Consider the following 19,557-nt stretch of genomic DNA (forward strand, 5'->3'; position numbering starts at 1 on the left):
GACTCTCTCTAAATTTTTTGAACAACATAGTTTGACTTACCTCCAAATAATGTTTAGGATGTGGCGTGCAGTCTCTGATGCCAATTCTCAACTTTAACATGTCTTTAGCATTGGGTGATACTCTTGAGCTAGAGTGCCAAAATTTTGTAATTTCTTCCTTCAGATCATCATATAGCTTCTTATCAAAACATGGAAGTCTCCCACAAAAAGCCCATGTTTCATTTTGAAGAGGATTGTCAATTCTCTCTTGTCTACTAAGTGCTCTTCTTAAAGTAGTACAATTTAAGTTCAAATCAATACAAGTTTGTCTCATATATCTATCCTTTCTCAAATGATGACTTACTAAAGAGGTTGTAATAACCCTTTGAGCAGTTCTCTTATCCTTCTCCCTATTATTTTTTTCAATGCTATTGAGAGACCTGAAAAGATTCTTCACAATAATGGTATTTCTTTCCAATTTTTTATTGACATGAATCTTCAATTTGGAAAGCATAGGTCTTTTCTTTTGCATCTTTAATAAGTGCATAAAAAGCTAACATTGCTCCTCCACTGTCTTGTTGTTGAAAAACATCTTATATAGTCTTGAAGCCCATAACCTACTGGTTCTTTTTGATTTTTTCACTTCCAAATTGATAATAATCATTTCATCAATTTCAATTATTCATTTTCATGTTATTGAACTTTCATGTCGATTATAATTAGGAGATATGTAAGGTTCCTATGCATTGTGACCTGGTAGCATTTCATCCTCCAAATTTTCATTCTCTAAATTTTCAATCCCAACATTGTCGTTATCAATTGGTACATTTTTATTCCCCAACTACACATATTCATTATTTGACTCTATGATTTCACCTTCGACCAATTCATTGTCAACTTAACTCATATTTAACATACCTTATCTTTTCCTTCGGGGATTTACCTTGTCCCTTTCCCTATATGTCGCACTGTCTTCATTGGATACCTTCCTTTTGCATTTAGCCTTTTGACGACTACTGCTCCCCATTCAGATGATAATATTGAACACCTAATGATATATTATCAAACCTTTTTCAATTGTTTGGGCCCCAAAACGCGAGTTTTCCCAAAACCCGTGAAAATGGCCCACAAAAAGCAATGTTGTCATGTTTGCAGTGATAGGGAATATTTTGGGAAAATCATGCCAGTTTAATCATGTATCTGATCTAAGATCGGATACTCGATAATAAATTGGATATACGATTTTAGATCAGATATTCGATATCGATGCCAAAATTTTGGAGGGAATTAAGGGGAATGTATGATGAGTAATATTATTTAGGATTATTGTTATGTATTATATATTATTAAGACCTATTATTTTTATTAATATATGTGATTATTATATTATATTATTATTGAATATAATAATAATATTTATATTATAATATAATATAATTATATTAATAATATTTATATAATAATAATATCTATATTATAATTATATTAAATATTATAATAATAAATATTATTATTATAATATATATATTAATATTATATTATTATTATTTTTACTATATTATTATTAAATATAAAAACATATATTAATATTGTTATTATTATTATTATTATGACCTATGATCCATTTGGTTGGTTCTAAAATGCGTTATGAGGGGTCATAGGTTAACCTATGACCCCTATCGACGCATTTCATGAAAAAGTATGTCTGTAGAGGCCCTAGGACCCCTAGGGATGCATGTGATTGGTTTTAATGCATCAAGAGGGGTCATAGGTTAACCTATGACCCCTCTCAATCCATTTCAAGACAATGTATGTCCCTAGCTGCCCTAGGACACCTAGGGATGCATTTGGTTGGTTTCAATGCATCGAGAGGGGTCATAGGTTAACTTATGACCCCTCTCAATGCATTTCATGACAACATATGTCCCTAGGGGCTCTAGGACCCCTAGGGATGCATGTGGTTAGTTCTAATGCCTTGAGAGGGGTCATAGGTTAACCTATGACCCCTCTCGGCACATTTCATGACAACGTATGTCCCTGGGGGCCCTAGGATCCCTAGGGATGCATGTGGTTGGTTCTAATGCCTCAAGAGGGGTCATATGTTAACCTATGACCCCTCTCAATGCATTTCATGACAACGTATGTCCCTAGGGGCCCTAGGACCCCTAGGGATGCATGTGGTTGGTTCTAATGCATCGAGAGGGGTCATAGGTTAACCTATGACCCCTCTCGATGCATTTCACAACAACCTATGTTCCTAGGGGGCCTAGGACCCTTAGGGATGCATGTGGTTGGTTCTAATGCATCGAGAGGGGTCATAGGTTAACTTATGACCCCTCTCAATGCATTTCACGACAACGTATGTCCCTAGGGGCCCCTAGGGATGCATGTGGTTGGTTCCAATGCATCAAGAGGGGTCATAGGTTAACCTATGATCACTCTCAATGCATTTCATGAAAACGTATGTCCCTAGGGGCCCTAGGACCCCTAGGGATGTATGTGCTTGGTTCCAATGCATTGAGACGGGTCATAGGTTAACCTATGATCACTCTCGATGCATTTCATGAGAACATATGTCCCTAGGGGCCCTAGGACCCCTAGGGACGTATGTGCTTGGTTCTAATGCGTCGAGAGGGATCATAGGTTAACCTATGACCCCTCTCGATGAATTTCACAACAACGTATGTCCCTAGGGGCCCTAATATCCCTAGGGACACATTTGGTTGGTTCTAATGCAGCGAGAGGGGTCATAGGTTAACCTATGACCACAGTCAACACATTTCATGACAACATATGTCCCTAGGGGCCCTATGACCCCTAGGAATGCATGTGGTTGGTTCTAATGCATCGAGAGGGGTCATAGGTTAATCTATGACCCCTCTTGATGCATTTCATGACAACATATGTCCTTGGGGGCCCTATGACCCCTAGGAACACATTTGGTTGGTTCCAATGCATCAAGAGGGGTCATAGGTTAACCTATGACCCCTCTCAATGCATTTCATGACAATGTATGTCCCTAGGGGTCCTAGTACCCTTAAGGACACATATGGTTGGTTGCAATGCATCGAGAGGGGTCATAGGTTAACCTATGACCCCTCTCGACCTATTTCATGACAATGTATGTTCTTAGGGGCCCTAGGACCCCTAGGGATGCATTTGGTTGGTTCCAATGCATCGAGAGGGGTCATAGGTTAACTTATGACCCCTCTTGATGCATTTCACAAAAATATATGTCCCTAGGGGCCTTAGGACCCCTAGGGATGCATTTGGTTGGTTCCAATGCAACGAGAGGGGTCATAGGTTAACCTATGACAACTCTCAATGCATTTCATGACAACATATGTCCCTAAGGGTCCTAAGGCCCCTAGGGATGCATGTGGTTGGTTCCAATGCATTGAGAGGGGTCATAGGTTATGAGAGGGGTCATAGGTTAACCTATGACCCCTCTCAATGTATTTCATGACAACATATGTCCCTAGGGGCCCTAGAACCCCTAGGGATGCATTAGGTTTGTTCTAATGCATCAAGAGGGGTCATAGGTTAACCTATGACCCCTCTAAATATATTTCATGACAACCTATGTCCCTAGGGGCCCTAGAGCCCCTAGGGACACATTTGGTTGGTTCCAATGCATTGAGAGGGATAATAAGGTCATATGTACTTCAAATTCTTTAAGACAGGTTGAACCTACAATGTTAGGAAACTCTTCCAACTTTGGACACTACTTTATTAGAAGGATTTCAAGGTTTACAAGATCATAAGGAACCCTTATTTTCTTCATCTTTCCACAAGATTCCAAATTTATTGACTTGACTATTATTGGCAATGATTTAATCTTTGTTAAATGATCATTTTCCTTGAGATGGAGACTCTCAAGGTGGGGATAACGATCTTTAGACATTGAAATATTGCACACATTTATTCATTTTAAATGAACCTCCTTAAGGTTACTCAGCCCAAAAGTAAATGACGGGGCTCCAAAATCTACTTTGACTGGGAAATTCTCTACTTATAAATACTCTGAGAGATTAAGTTTCTTCATAGAGAGTGGTAAACATTTTAGTTTGACACAATCACTAAATCTCAATGTCCTTAAAGAGGAAAACTCACCAAGAGTGTTTGGCATAGATTTTAAGTCGTAAAAAGATGGAATTAAAAGATCTATCAAGGAAAACCTTTTACCTTATTTGGGAGACTTAGAAAGATTCATGTAAGAAGAAGGACTATCTCCATGGGGGAGATATAAAGCATGAAGAGTTATAATGAATGGGGGAGAAATTAAGATTTGTTTAGCATGTGAAAAACTAATGATAATCCTAACAAGATACAGAAAAAAGTAGTTTTCCAAAGGATTTCAAATTTGATTGATAAAGAGGATTTTAAAAGATGAGAATGACAACAATAACATAGTATTGTTTGGTATTCTTGGAACCTAGATGTTTTTCATGTATGTTTTCATCAATGCCAAAGGGGGATATTTCTAGCATGAATGTTGATGGTATTCCTTTGGGGGAGTATCCTAAGCATTGGAGAGCATGTGGTAGTATTGACATATTACATTCATGACTATGTTTGTCATTGATGTCAACATAGTACCAATTTTGTGAAGATTATCAAAGTAGTAGATAGAGATCACGATCGTATGGACATAGTTTTGATGTTCATGTAAAAAAAAGTTAAGGACATGTCCCACATTGTGTCTTGATGATGAGGTTAAGTGCATGTCACATAAGGCAAAGAGATAAAAAAGATATACATGATTTAGATATAGCAGTTTAGAAATAGAGTACTTGAAAAGTAGTTTCTGATGATTGTATTTTATCTCATAACGGAGATATAATTACAATATGCAAAGTTATATAGTGATAAAGGACAACTTGATGATGATGTCATCGAGTGTGCAAGTCTTGAAGTCGTACATGTGAGAAGTTGTGTAGATTGTGAGCCAACAGTGTTATGTGGTTGAGAAATAATTAATTACCTTATTGTGGTCCTATTATAATTAATTGGGAAACACTCAAGGCTGACTCAAGGAATTGTTTTGAGGACTTGCTATAAAGGAGAATGTTTTCCTTTTCGGTAAAGTATATGTGAATGCAAAGTGTTTAAGTGCAAGCAAGAGCAGAGTGTTTAGTAAATGCAAGTAAGCGATCTAAGGGATTATTGGATGTGAAGTTTGTGATCTGGTATGGAGATTAGGAGTAGAGGTCTAGTTGACATGATCGAGAAAGGGGAAGAAGAAGTATAGTTCAATTCTATTATTCTACAAGGAATAATATAGAGATCATTTAGACAATGGGTTCATTGGTCTTTCCCCTGATGCTATTTGGACAGTGGGTCCATCTACCTTTCACAACTCCTAATAGGATTAGCACAACTCCTAACAAGGTTGGAATCTCGTAATAGGGATTCAAAGTCTCATAACAGGGACCGATATGTATTAAATATTTTCATAGACTCCTAACAGGGTCCATCCTCTAACAAGGAATAGTTATATTAGTACATAATCTTGTGGGTACCATTTCCACCAAGGTTTTCCCTCCGATCAAGGGTTTTCCTAGTTAACATCTCTGGTGTTATTGTGCATGGGTATCTTATTGTGGTTTCTAATTATATTGTTCATATCATTAAGATTTAATAAGGTTGATGCTTGCAATAATAGTTGGATAATTGATTCACCCCCCCACCCTCTCAATTAATTGGTGGACTATCTATTCTAACACCCTATATGTTTAAAAGTTGTAGATTTTGATTATCAATGTAAAATATAAGGAATAACTTAAAAAATTTATTTTAGTGCCTAGAAAAGCATTAAACCAATAAAGATGGAGTCAAATTCAAGTGAGGAGTTTGGGAATTTTGTGAGTCTTTAAGTCAAAAGAAGAATGAATACCATGGATCTATATGGTTGAACATAAATGAATCTTAAGTAGGAATATAAAATAAATAAAAAATATTTAGAGGTACATGAACTAGTAAGATGTTTTAAGCATTATAGCATTTACATTCATTCTCTTTGAAAAGCTCCCATATTATTTAACATAATAAATAATATCTCTTAACATTATATGAATTAAAATATTGAGTTCATCCCATAGTGTGTTCCAATTCAGTGGTAGTATTTTTGTTGTGAGCATGATGGTGCAAGAGACTACTATACCATTAAAATAATATGCTTATGCTTTCTATGATCCAATGTGCTCACATGTTCAAGCCTTAGGATTAATCATTTGGGATGAAATCCCTTGTTTGTGACCTCACCATCTCATAGCCTCATAACAAAAGTGCTTCACATGGCTTTGGGATGTATGTTATGTGAACATCATTCCTATCTTTGAACATATTCTTGACATTGCCAATGATATATCTAGATAGATACTACTAAACCATTATGTTAAAAGCATTAAAAATTTAACACTGGCTATCTTATTTCTATTTTTTAAGAGTGTATTTAAGAGTTGAATTGGACTCATGTCAAAATGGCAAGTTAGATCTTAAGGGAAGAAGAGCCTCATAAGTGTCAAAGTTGAAAATTTTTATTATCAGTGTAAAATATAAGGGGTGGGTATACAAAAAAGACTTGTTTAATGTTTAAGAAAAAATGAAACTTAAAAACTTCTAACTTGTTAAAGTTAAAGGATTGCTGCAGATGAAAATAATATTGCTTGTAATTTCTATATCTTTTCAAATACACCTATCTCTCACTATTTATATTGAGAATAAGTCTAGGAAGAGAGATTTACCTTTAAGGGAAATGCCTATTCATAAATTATTATATATATTCATTATATAATTATTTATAGGTTTATCCAACTTTAAAGCTATAAAACATTAACATAATAAAATTCAAGCAAGAATGTTGGGAAAGGTGTGAATGTTTAAGTCCTAAGAATGATGATTAAGCATGAATCTATAAGATTTAACATCAATGAAGCTTAAGTAGGAACTTAATATGGACTAGTAAGCTAATGTAACAAGAGCTGCAATACAGCCAAGTACCTGCCATGGATGGTAGAAGATTCATGCTTGAATGCGAAGTCTCTAGGACTAACTATAGTTGAACTAGAAGGATGGCTGTCACAACCCATTTTTGCATAACTTGAATAAAATGGACAAACTCATGTCAATGTAGTTATCATTGGGGAAATTGATTAAGTTAATAACTTCTGTAAAAGCCATGCCAAGATTGGGGTTAAGGCTCCTATTAGGAAATAGGTCATTTAAAAACACAATAAAATTTTCCTTCGGTTGATCAGTCCCAAACCATGAACACATCATATATCACTTGTTCCAGTGGAAAAACCCATAGACTATTATATTGTAAGAATATATTTCATAGATTGGGAACAATGCTTATCCCTACCATTTGGATAAATATGTATAGTGAGAGAAATATCAAGGAGAATCGTTGATAATTACAATGAAAGTAATTATCTAAATCATAGAAATGACATGGGATGTTGAGAGTTCAACTTGTGCCATTAACATGGAACATGGTGGGATTTCATGTAGTGACAAATTTGAAGTCTTGGACAAATGTTAGGGTTTGACTGATGGAGACATCACTCAAAATCTTGAAGCAGATATTGGCCATGGGCTGGCCTGGGAAGATGAAACCAAAAATGTATTTAGAAATGACATTCAAGTCCAAGATTTGTATTGGGTCTAAAGGACAAAGAGTTTGAGAAGTTTAGATGAAATATTTTCTAGCATTTTGAAGGGTGATGAAGCATTATCCAAACTTTTTATGTATGAGCATTTTGAGGAAGAATCATAGTAGAGCATGATCCAAAATTTTGATGCTTGAATCATAGAATGTGCTCCAAGATTTTGATATTAAAAATTTCATACAATTAAAATATCAGCCTTATATTATGTGGAAATTTGAAAATATTAAGAGTGCATTTTTGCAAGAATTAAAAACATGAGTAGTCTTCTTTTCCAAAATGGATTTCTTTGATACCTTATCAGTAGTAGTCTTTATAATGGCAATTGGTAGAGTGAAGAATATGGCAAAGGCAACATAAAAGGAGCACTTCCCACCACCACAATTGAAGTTGATCCTTAAAACCATTCACATACTGTAATGGTGATTGTTAAAGCCAAGACAAGAATTATGAAAAACCACCAATCGGGTGCTTCTATGTACTTTCTCATGAGATTATAGTGCATGTCCATTTTCCTATCGTTGAAGTTATTGATCGTAAGATTCCATATGTCTCTGCTATTATAAATTATGAATTATTAATCATCCTAAAACTATATATGTCTCTACTATCAAAAATTATGAATCATTATGATTATCATTTCCAAATCTAAAACAATGGTGTCATATTTTATTAGATGGAAGGTAAGAGAGAAGTTATTACTTTCCATGGATGATTACTGCATGCATGATCATACAAGACAATGGTACAAAGGCCATGCAATGAGAAAAGCAAAAAAATGTGCTTGAATTTAACTAGCCATTTACCTCATAGGCATGCTTGTCAAAGTGAAGCTTGGAATTAACTATGCTAGAAATATTATAATTTGTCTTATAGATGTGAATATATACTTGGAAAATATGGGGAAGACTATAGCATCATAAATAGAGAGCCAATATGTGAATGGGGTAATCACATACATTACGAGTACAAAGCCAACTGCCACATTGGCTACATAAAACCAAGGTGTGGTTACTGGACTTCCAAGATATGAACAGATAGTTGACCAATGCAATCCATCAACACCTAGAACTAGTCCATGTAGACCTAAACCAACTTTCTATCCTAATGATAGATCAAGGAAATATCTAGCACACCCATGAAAATGATGTGAGTAGGGGGAAAAGATAATTAGGAAGCAGGTAATAACAAAAGAAACATGTTAAAACAATTAGAAAGAATTGGATGCACGTTATACCTCATTAATTTGTCTCTCCTTGTTTTCCTAATGTGTTCTATAACAAAATCATTGTTTCAAAAAATGTCCAATCCTAGGCATAAAAAGTTGTCCCAACAATACTAAATGGCCAAAGGGATGAAAGTAGGAAAGGAAACTAGAAACTTTTAAAAATGCGCTTCCTATAAGGAAATTGATTTCACTGCACATTAAATTTCAATAAATTGTTAAAATCTGATAACATTGATATAATATACTTCCTAGCTATTATACTTTAGCATGCTCATCTCTCACAGTTTAACTTTTGACCATTGGCCAATCCAATAATTCAAACAGAAGACAAGTGAATAAATCAAAATTAAAAAAATGAATCACATATATTATAATCATGTAGTAAAAGAAATGACATTCTTGATGTTGTCTCTGGTAATTTTGATCTCCATGGATTCATATTCAGACAAAGAAAGCAACACAAATACAAAAACACTCTAATATGTGGCCCATTTACCTCCTTTCCACATGTTCATCCACAATCCTCTCAAAATACCCACTCAAAATCTATGCAATCTTGGCCTCTCTCTTCGTAAGCCTGTGCAAATCAAGCCACCTGAACAAAGTAATACAATCTATGTAATTGGAATCACTTAATAGAGGAAGCACTTCACCCAATTATTCTTTAAATTTCTTTCCACGCAGGTGACATTCATAGCATTTCTCCCAAAAGTGATTCTAGAAACAATTACTAGTCAGATAAGTGACCTCTTTGTTCACATCTACAACCAAGGAATTCTTCATACCACACTTTGCATTTGTGACAGTAGTGCGAAGAACAGAGTGTATCATGGATGATATTTCTTAGGAATGGCTTAAACATCACAAACTAAGCTTAATTCCTAGACCAAAAGTGTTAAATAGTCAAAGTTGACTTTTTTTTCCCAAGCTTAATTCTTCCCTTAGTGTGTGATGTTTAAGGGTGGCCCATTTCTTGGGCTCTGATTTGAAGGAATTCATCTCTTTGGAAGAGAGGAGCTGTTGAATGGACACTCTGAATAGGAGTTTCTAGTATGAGCCATACTCAGAAGATTCTATTTTGTATGGGCTCATAATGTGATTATGGTGGTTCACAAAATATGTTGTCATGTGTTTTGAGGACTTGGTTAGCCATGTGTGAGGATGATAATACAATGACTAGTTTAGAACCCAAATAGATGGTCATAATTGGGCAAGAGTGGCCAGAGATTTGTGAGGAAGATGGGAGATTAAAAGAAAGTTGCCAGTGATGGGTAATGGTGTTGGAGCAGGGAGCATTTTTTCTTAAAATTTCTTAGATTTCTTAATGCAATGAATAGCACAATCCATGTTATTGAAAGATTTCAATTGGGAGAGGTAGACAATCCCTACAATCATCCTCAATTATACTATTTCGCAAGAGTTTGTAACTAGGTTTATACTTATGGGTTATATGGCTAAGGCATTTTTGTCAAGCCCTAACCCAAATCACCAATTTGCAAGAGCGAGAGACATGCGAGAGACATGAGAGAAAACGGAACTCCATACCTTGCCAACATCTGCAACAACATGCTCTATACACTCTGAATGATCTCTATAGCCTGAACAACATAAGAGTGTTTACAAATGTATAGTGTTTTTTCATTAAAAAATATATCATTTCATTCATTCTCTTTCAAAAGGTCTTATATCATTCAACGTAATAAATAAAGCCTCTTATCATATATGAATTTAAATATTGAGTTCATCCCATAGTGTGTTTCAATTAAGTGGTGGTATTTTTGTTGTGAGCATCGTGGTGCAAGCCACTATTAGACCATTAAAATCACATATACTTAATGTTTTTGATGATCATTTTATTCACATGTTTAAGCCTTAGCATTAATAATTTGGGATGAAATCTCTTATCATTGGTCATGTTCAACAGTTTCCCTAATATTTAAAATAAAAAATGTTAAAAGATTATGTTTTCAAGATAGAATTAAGAAACACAAACATTTGAGTTTGCTATGTTTCACATATCTTCTACAAAAGTGTTCAAATTTGTATGAGAAGTTCCTCCTTCCATCACTGCCTTCCTTGTTGTTGCCTTCAACTTCATAATATTTTCTCACAATTCCTTTCCAATAGAACCTTCCATTAGATTTTTGACAGTGCTTTCTACCACCTCTTTTGTTATCAATTTGAATTCATCAACATAGACACCCTCGAAATTTAGGCCAATGTTCCATATGTCTCTTGCAAATCAACAAAGAAGAAATTGATCACCAAAATAAGGCCATCCAATCAGAGGAACTCCCATGCTTATTGCCTCGAGAGTAGAGTTCCACCCATTATGCATAAGAAATCTCCCTCCAGAAAGGTGAGAAAGCACCTACAATCAATGAAAAAAACTTATTTTAGATATGAATTTTGAAATCTTGTAGCTTATTGTATATACTATAGATATTTAGCAAGCTCATTAACATATGACTTGAACATCGCATACAAAGATTTGATTGTAAACTACAGCTTCCCTGTTTAAAGTTTTATTATTTTGCTTAATACATGATGTTAAAGATTGACCAGCATGTAACACATCTTTGTACCAAAAGTAAAGGGGCCTTACCTTCAGCTGATTCGTCCAACTAACTATGAGGGCCCGATCCTTGGTTCGAACCATGAAACCCTCTGGTCTGCGGACTTACCTTGTGCTATATCTGATCTCAGCACCCACAAGAAAGGGTACCCACAAGCTTCCAGTCCAAGAGCCAGTTCATGCAATTGCTTTTCAGATTTTACGGCAATGCTACCAAAGGAAACATATAACACTGATTGCTCTGCTTGAGCATCTAACCATTGGAAGCAGGATTCATCCTCTTCCCACATGCTGTACATGGATTTCCCGCCTTGCAAGAAATTTGGAAGAAAGACAGGGCCTATTGCCAGAGCAGGGCAGCCATTAACGCTGAGACCCATTTGAGGTTCTTTACCTCCTTCAAGCTCCTCAAAAGTGTTGACCAGCACGTAGTCCGCTATGTTTTCAGGGAAGCGAGATTCATGAAGAAAGCACTCGTAAGTGATTTCTGAGATATATTTCTCGCGGAAGAAGGAGACAATGTCGGTTGGCCTGATTGGTGGGATTTTTCCGGGAAGGCACGTGATGATTTTCTCTTTTGATTTCAAGTCCTCCTCTGCAATAACACTTCTCGTCATTTTAGAAGATCGGGCGAGAAACAAAAGAAACGAAACAAAGCTCAATCTATATATCCCATGGAAGCCCCCTGCTTCACGTATGCTGCATCACCTAGATGTTATGACTGCAAAATGTTCCATTCATTCTAGTCAGAAGAGATGGGTTCTTTTGAGCCACTACTCATAAAACATGAATCAATTGGTTTAACTCAAAAACTACACACTTGAATCATGATAGCAATATCACAATTGAACTTACTATGGAAAATATCATTTACTTATTAATGATTCCCTTTATGTTGAACATAAATTATAAAAGTGAAATTGTATAAATCTAAATTTTTATTATTTGAAGAAGAAACAACAATCTAAATTTTTATTATTTGAAGAAGAAACAACAATAGATAAAGATGCAACTATTTTTCACACAAATTTGTACAAATGTATACGAAACCTCAATTTTATACTATAATACCATCTATTAGATTATCTTCTATACAATGATAAAAAATAGTTCTTCATGTGAAATATTTTTGATATTAGAAAGATGAGTTTATAGAACCATAATTGTTTCCATCAAATTCTCAATAATTTTGTTAAAAATAAACTTGCATTTACCAATAATTCACCTATGTTAAAAAGGGGAGTTTATCTAGGTGATGAAAGAGGTGAAGCACCGAGAGGTCACCCATCCCAGTGCTATTCCAGTCTGAGCACGCTTAACTATGAAGTTTCCTCCATGGTTAAAGCCACACTACTTGCAACCCTTCACCAAGTGTTGTGCTTTATGAACCATTCATTAGAAAGCCCCTTAAGCTCATCAATTGATAAGTAGGATATATTTTCCACAGCAAGTCAAATTGTGATATTGCTATCAAGATTTAACTGTGTAGTCTTTTAGTCAAACTCATTGGCCCTTATTTCATGAGTAGTGGTTTACACAAACCCATCTCTCATGACAATGGATATAACACTTAGCACTCATTGAATCTAAGTGATGCTCATAGAGGTGAAGCACCAGGACTTTCCAGGAGATCACCCATCCTAGTACTACTCCAGTTCGACCACTTTTGACTACTAAATTTCTTCCATGGTTAAATTCACTCTACTTGCAACCCCACCATCCTCTAGTCCAAACACTGGTTAATACAATAGCTCTTCAGCTTTTACAACAATACTACCAAAGGAAACATATAACACTGATTGCTTTGCTTGAGTGTCTAGCCATGGAAGGCAAGTTTTATCCTCTTCTAACATGCTATACATGGAATTCTTCCATATAAAAAATTGGGAAGAGAAACTGGGCCAATTGCCAGAGCAGGGCATCCATTAATACTGAAACCCATTTGTGCTTCTTTGCCTCCTTCTGACTCCTCAAAAGCATTGACTAGCATGTAGTCTGCTATAGGGGCATATTTCTCGTAGAAGAAAGAGACGATATCAGTTGGCCTGATTGGTGGGATTTTTCTGGGAAGGCATGTGAGGACTTTCTCTTTGATTTGAAGTCCTCCTCTCCGATAATAGTGTTCGTCATTTTAGAATAAAATTTACGAAACTAAGCTTAATGTAATAAGGGAAATATTAATGTAATAAGGACATGTATCTCATTGGACTATAGATATAACAAGTAAAACAAGAAACAAGAAGGAAATAAATGAAGTAGGTAAAAAGGGAAACACGGGGTCATGCGAATGTGAAACATGTGACATCCAAACTCAGTTATAAGACAAAATTGAAAAACAAAAATTTGAAGATAAATACCTTTGACAGGGATATGACCCACAGAAAGAAGAAAGTTGCATAGTACAAATAGGCCAGAATATAACTCTCGGGACCCCCTAATTTTTACACACTTTGCCGTGCATGATAAATAGCTATCCGATACAATGGTTGTTGAGCATAGCCTTTAAAAACTCTGCCATAATTTAAAAATGGTTGTTGAGCATAACTTTTGGTATCAGACAAACGAAGGGAAAGATCAGTTTACAATATGTGAGCAGTGAAACTCAATTGTCTCTATCCAACTTTCAATTTTTTTTTACATGAATTTATTTGTCATGATTCAATGCATTTGATTATGTTTATTGAGTAGTGATTTGCCAGAATTCATTTATGATGACTAGAATGAATGGAATACTTAACAATCATTGTATCAAGGTGATGTTCACATAGTTGATACATTGGGAGGTCACCATTCCAATACTAAATCTCAAGCAAATTTAGCCACGAAGTTTCAGAGGTGAAATCTACTTTACTTGCAACTACAATTGCAAAAGCTTCAACAAGTAACGTGCCTAATGAATCATTCATTATATAGCCTATTTATATATCTTTCAAGAAAACTCCGTGGTTAAGTGTGCTTGAGCTGAAGTATCTCATTATACTTTCTTGCTTCACCTCTATGAACATCACCTAGATGCGACAACTACAAAGTGTTTCATTCATTCTAGTCATGGGAGATGGATTCTTGTGAGTCACTACTCATGAAACATATATCAATGAGTTTAATTAAAAAACTACACCCTTTAATCATGATACTAGTATCACAATTGACTTACTATAGAGAGTATCTCTTGCTTATAAATGATTTCCTTATGTTAAAATTAAATTATAAAAATATAATTGTATAAATCTAAATTCTTATTATTTAAAGGAAAAACACTTCCAACTAGTTGTAAAATACAACATTTTTTACACAAAATCATACAAATGGATATAGAACCTCAACTTTACTCTATAATACCATCTATCAAACTATCTTCTATACAAACATTAAAAATAGTTCTTAATTTGAGACAATGGTGACAATAGAAACATGAGTTTACACAATTATAAGTTTCTTCATTAATCTCTCAAATATTTTGTAAAAACGAACTTGCATTTGCCAATAATTCTCTCACGTTTAAAAAGAGAGTTAAAAAGGTACAATTATATTTAAATATGAGGAAGAAATGCTTAAAACACAAATTCTTGCAATTGTGTAACTAGACTAGTTGGTGATGATTTGATGTGTGTAAGACATTTAGAAAGCCAATAATGCGGACCACCCCCACCTTCACTTAAAGTCCACTTCTCTTTTCTATATGAATTTATAGATATTGGACTTCACTTTTGTTCCTGTTTTGTTGTAGAGGTAATATTAAAACTTATAATTTAAATGCGGACTACGAGAATATCCATTTGATATTAGTTTGAAATATATATATATATATATATATATATATATATATATATATATATATATATATATATATATATATATATATATATATATATATATATATATATATATATAGTTTCATTATTGAAAAAAGTTATTGTGTTATTATTAGTCTACATTATTGATTTTTATAACTAGAAAGTTAATTATGAGTTTTAATGAATATTAAGTAATATAATTACTTTGTTACAAATAGATATAATTCATATAATATAAATTCTTTTAGAGTTTAAGTTTATATACATAAATAATATTTTGAGGGAGTAATTCTTACACTTTAACATAATATAGAACATATGATAGTTGTTCTAAGTAAGCTTTTGTCAAATTGTCATAAGATGTCTACTATACTATAAGTTTTGACTTATTTACTCTAGACCTTGTGTCGAAATAGATACGAGAGTGGTAGAAAAATTAAATATTACACTATTATTATTATATAAACATTTAATTCTATAATAACTTAATTTATATTTTAAAATATTACAGATAATATATGGTAATTAACTAATAAATGTATAATGCATTTTATTTGAGTATATAATTTTGATATTATAATAACAATATTTAAATGTTGTATTATTTTATTCTATATAATTTTCTTTTATAATGAAAATTATGTTTTTGTTTTACAAATACCAATTTTAAGTCTATGTTTATCATTCATGATAAAATTAGAGAATAAATGATTTAATCATATTTATATTATTCAAAATAATTGATTTTTTTGTCAAAATTAATAAGTTGAAACAATTACAAAAATATTATAATAAATAATATAATGATTGATAAGACTAGAAAATGTCACATATCACCAAGTACTTGTCAATAATAGTGTAATAGAATGTAAATAAAAAATAACTAGCTCATGCACCAATAAGTTGCAATGGTTATGCTAGTAGCAAGATATGCTATAATATTATACTAATAAAATATTATTGAATTTTTTTTTTATAATGAAGGTAGGGGAAGGTAGTTGAACCCATATAATAGTAGTTTAAGTTGTATTATGATAACAACACCCTAGGCCATTACAACCAAGCAGTGTGCTAGAGTAGCATAGTCCAACAAAGGAAGCGAAACCTTCAAGAGATTTTTATCCAAAATCATACCAAACTTGAGAAAGCTAACAAGACTCAACAATAAAAGAGTACTTCTGTCCCAAACAATCAAAACCTCAAATTTTAAATAGTATAACATCCTATTGTAGCAATTATTTAATAAAAATCTAAAACATAAGTTCATTGAACCAATAAAATATGGATTATCTTTTGAGAATAGAACCAAAAAAAACATAATAGAAGAAAACTTATCAATCCTTCTCAATGACATCTCACTCCTTCATGAGTTTTTTGAGCTCATCCATCGAATCACTGATTTTTCTCATGCCATGGTCATCCTTCTCATTGTCCTTGCTAGCTCCTCTAGCTTTCTTCAATTCGCTTTTGCTTGTGGCGACTCTAAGAAGAGTCTTTTCTAATATCTCTCATTGAATCTTGAAAAGGGTAGACACCATGACACAGAACTCAATATTGGTGATAGCCTCATTATACATCTTATTTAGGGATTTGACCTTGTTTTACTGGATGTCAATGTGACTAATGAGATCCTTCTCAAGCTTGTTAACTCTTTCTTCCACCAAACCAATGTCACTCTTCTCCTCATTGGTGTTTTCCTTTGTAAAGTCCCCTTTCTCGGATACTATTAATAATCAAATTTTGACATATATTACTATATAAATAGCTTAATTATTTTGGTTCACAAACAATAGATACCTATAATGCACATCTAGTAATTGGCATAATTAAACCTCTCCTACACCTACCGTAAGGAGAGCGTAGATTTACTTGTCATAAGGTGCTTGACACATGTACATCATCTAATTTTACTCTGTCTTTCCCTACAAAACACCATCTATGAACTCCCGAAGGTATGGTAAAAGAATTAAAGAATTAGATAAAATATATTAAAATCCTAAGATATATATCTATGAAATAATTATAATCCTATGTAATACCTATTTCATATTATTAAATTTAATTACTTAAATATATTCGTATATCACATATATATCCAGATTATATGATCATGTCCAATATATTATATCTTAACTCTTCAATTATTTGAAAACATCATATTATATATATATATATATATATATATATATATAATATCCGTTCTAACACATCACATTGGGTAACAACTACTCAACTAGTTATTTCAACATGGATGGATGCCATGCCACCCAAGCCCATGCCATACAAATCACATGACACACTAATCCCTGTATTCTGTAGAATAATGATTGTATTTCATGCAATTCAATGGTACTATGTGTATATGCAATTTCAATCATTTTAATTAATACTTCATAACTACTACACAAAAATCAATCACATGAAATTAGATTATTGTAGAGATTAAAAGAAATATTACAAAATTTTAAAGAAGAATTATTATATATCAATAAATTAAAATTGGGTATTTAAATTTTTTATATGTTTAAATCTTAAATTTTAAATTTTAATAATAATTATATATTATAATCTAATATATAACTTATAATATTTGTTACTATTAATTTATATAACAAATTTAATTTTTCACACATCTAAAGTACTATAATATAAAAGAATAAGATTAACATTTAAATAAAAATTTATTTTAGTATAAATTTTTTAAATTAATTGAAATTGTTCAATATGTAATTATTTTATATATTTAAAAGTTAAATAATCATATTGAAATATTTATTACGTAAGAATAAAAATAAGAAATGTGATAAAACACATTAGTCTTATTCTAATATTGTTTTTTATTTTAAATATATAATATTTTCTTAATTTTGAAAAATTTGACTTTAACATAAAAAATACTATATTATTAAAATATACTTACATATTATATTATAATATACTTATTATTAACAAAATTAAGCTAAAAATATGAAATACAAAAAGTTGAATACTTAAATTGCTCAAATGTTGTTAAAAAAATTCAATTATTAAAATTAATAATAATAATAATTTTTGGTTCCAACACTTAGAAAAAACCTTTTAACCTTTTCATTCTACCCAACTCTCTTTGAATTGCATGCAATACAATAATCGAAAAGTCCAATAGTCTTATCTATGCTTAGCGCTGAATTCAAATTGTCCAACTTTGTCCTGACTTGTACTGTTAGCTTGTAAGTAAGAATGTTCAATATCTTTTTATACCTCTTGCTTAGCTATCTCCCTTAATCATAGTTTGATATTATTTGTTGTCAGATCTTGGCCATGTGATTAGCACTGGAGTTTTTTTGAAAATTTCTATCATTTGTTTCCTCCCTTGTCTTGACTTGCCCCATCCTTCTAAAAATAGAGTAATGTGGGCCCATGAAGAGTCACATCCACTAATTTGATACTCATCCAAACATTGTTTGCAAATATTGTTAGTCCCTGTCGTAAGGCAAGAGACTAAAGTTATCAAACTTCTCTATAGTATTAATTCTTTCATTGGAAATAGTGTTTTTTATAACTATGACATTTATCTTAATTTTGAAAAATTTGACTTTAACATATAAAATATACTTACATATTATATTATAATATACTTATTATTAACAAAACTAAACTAAAATTACAAAATACAAAAAAGTTGAATACTTAAATTGCTCAAATGTTGTTAAAAAAAAAATTCAATTATTAAAATTAATAATCCAACACTTAGCAAAAAACTTTTAACCTTTCATTCTACCCAGCACTCTCTCTAAATTGCACACAACACGATAATCTAAAAGTCCAATAGTGTTATCTCTGTGAAGCATTGAATTCAATTAGTCCAACTTGGTATTGACATGTACTATCAACCTATGAGTAAGGATGTTCAATATCTTTTTATAGCACTTTCTCGGCTATCTCGCTTTGATATTATGTGTTGTCGAATCTCAACCACGCGATTAGCACTAGCGTTTTTGTTTATTTCTATCACCTATTCCCCCCTTGTTTTGACTTGCCCCATCCTTCTAAAAATAGAATAATGTGGGCCCATGAAGAGTCACATCCGCTGATTTTGTACTCATCTGAACATTGTTTGCAAATATTCTTAGTCCCTGCCATAACTTAGGAGACTAAAGTTATCAAGCTTCTCTATAGTATTAATTCTTCCATCAAAAATAATATTTTTTTAAACTATGACATGTATCTTAATTTTAAAAAAATTGATTTTAACATTAAAAATGCTATAGTATTAAAATATATTAAAAATGCTATAGTATTAAAATATACTTACATATTATATTATAATAT

At 32.6% G+C, this 19,557-nt stretch overlaps 1 protein-coding gene across 1 annotated transcript; it reads right to left on the reverse strand.

Moving 5' to 3' along the window:
• Window positions 1–11,505: 11,505 nt before the first annotated feature.
• LOC149541687 (UDP-glycosyltransferase 85A2-like) lies at window positions 11,506–12,098 on the reverse strand. Its single transcript, XM_089795649.1, has one exon. The coding sequence runs from the start codon at window positions 12,067–12,069 to the stop codon at window positions 11,506–11,508; it is 564 nt and encodes a 187-aa protein (XP_089651775.1). The 5' UTR covers window positions 12,070–12,098.
• Between the last annotated feature and the right edge of the window lie 7,459 nt (window positions 12,099–19,557).

Source organism: Cupressus sempervirens, chromosome 8, assembly GCF_028749045.1.
Source record: "Cupressus sempervirens isolate cs-2001-9-10 chromosome 8, ASM2874904v1, whole genome shotgun sequence".
Lineage (NCBI taxonomy): Eukaryota > Viridiplantae > Streptophyta > Pinopsida > Cupressales > Cupressaceae > Cupressus > Cupressus sempervirens.

Excerpts from the sequence above, each read along its gene's own strand:
- LOC149541687 (XM_089795649.1), bottom strand. The coding sequence starts at position 12,069 with ATGACGAGAAGTGTTATTGCAGAGGAGGACTTGAAATCAAAAGAGAAA.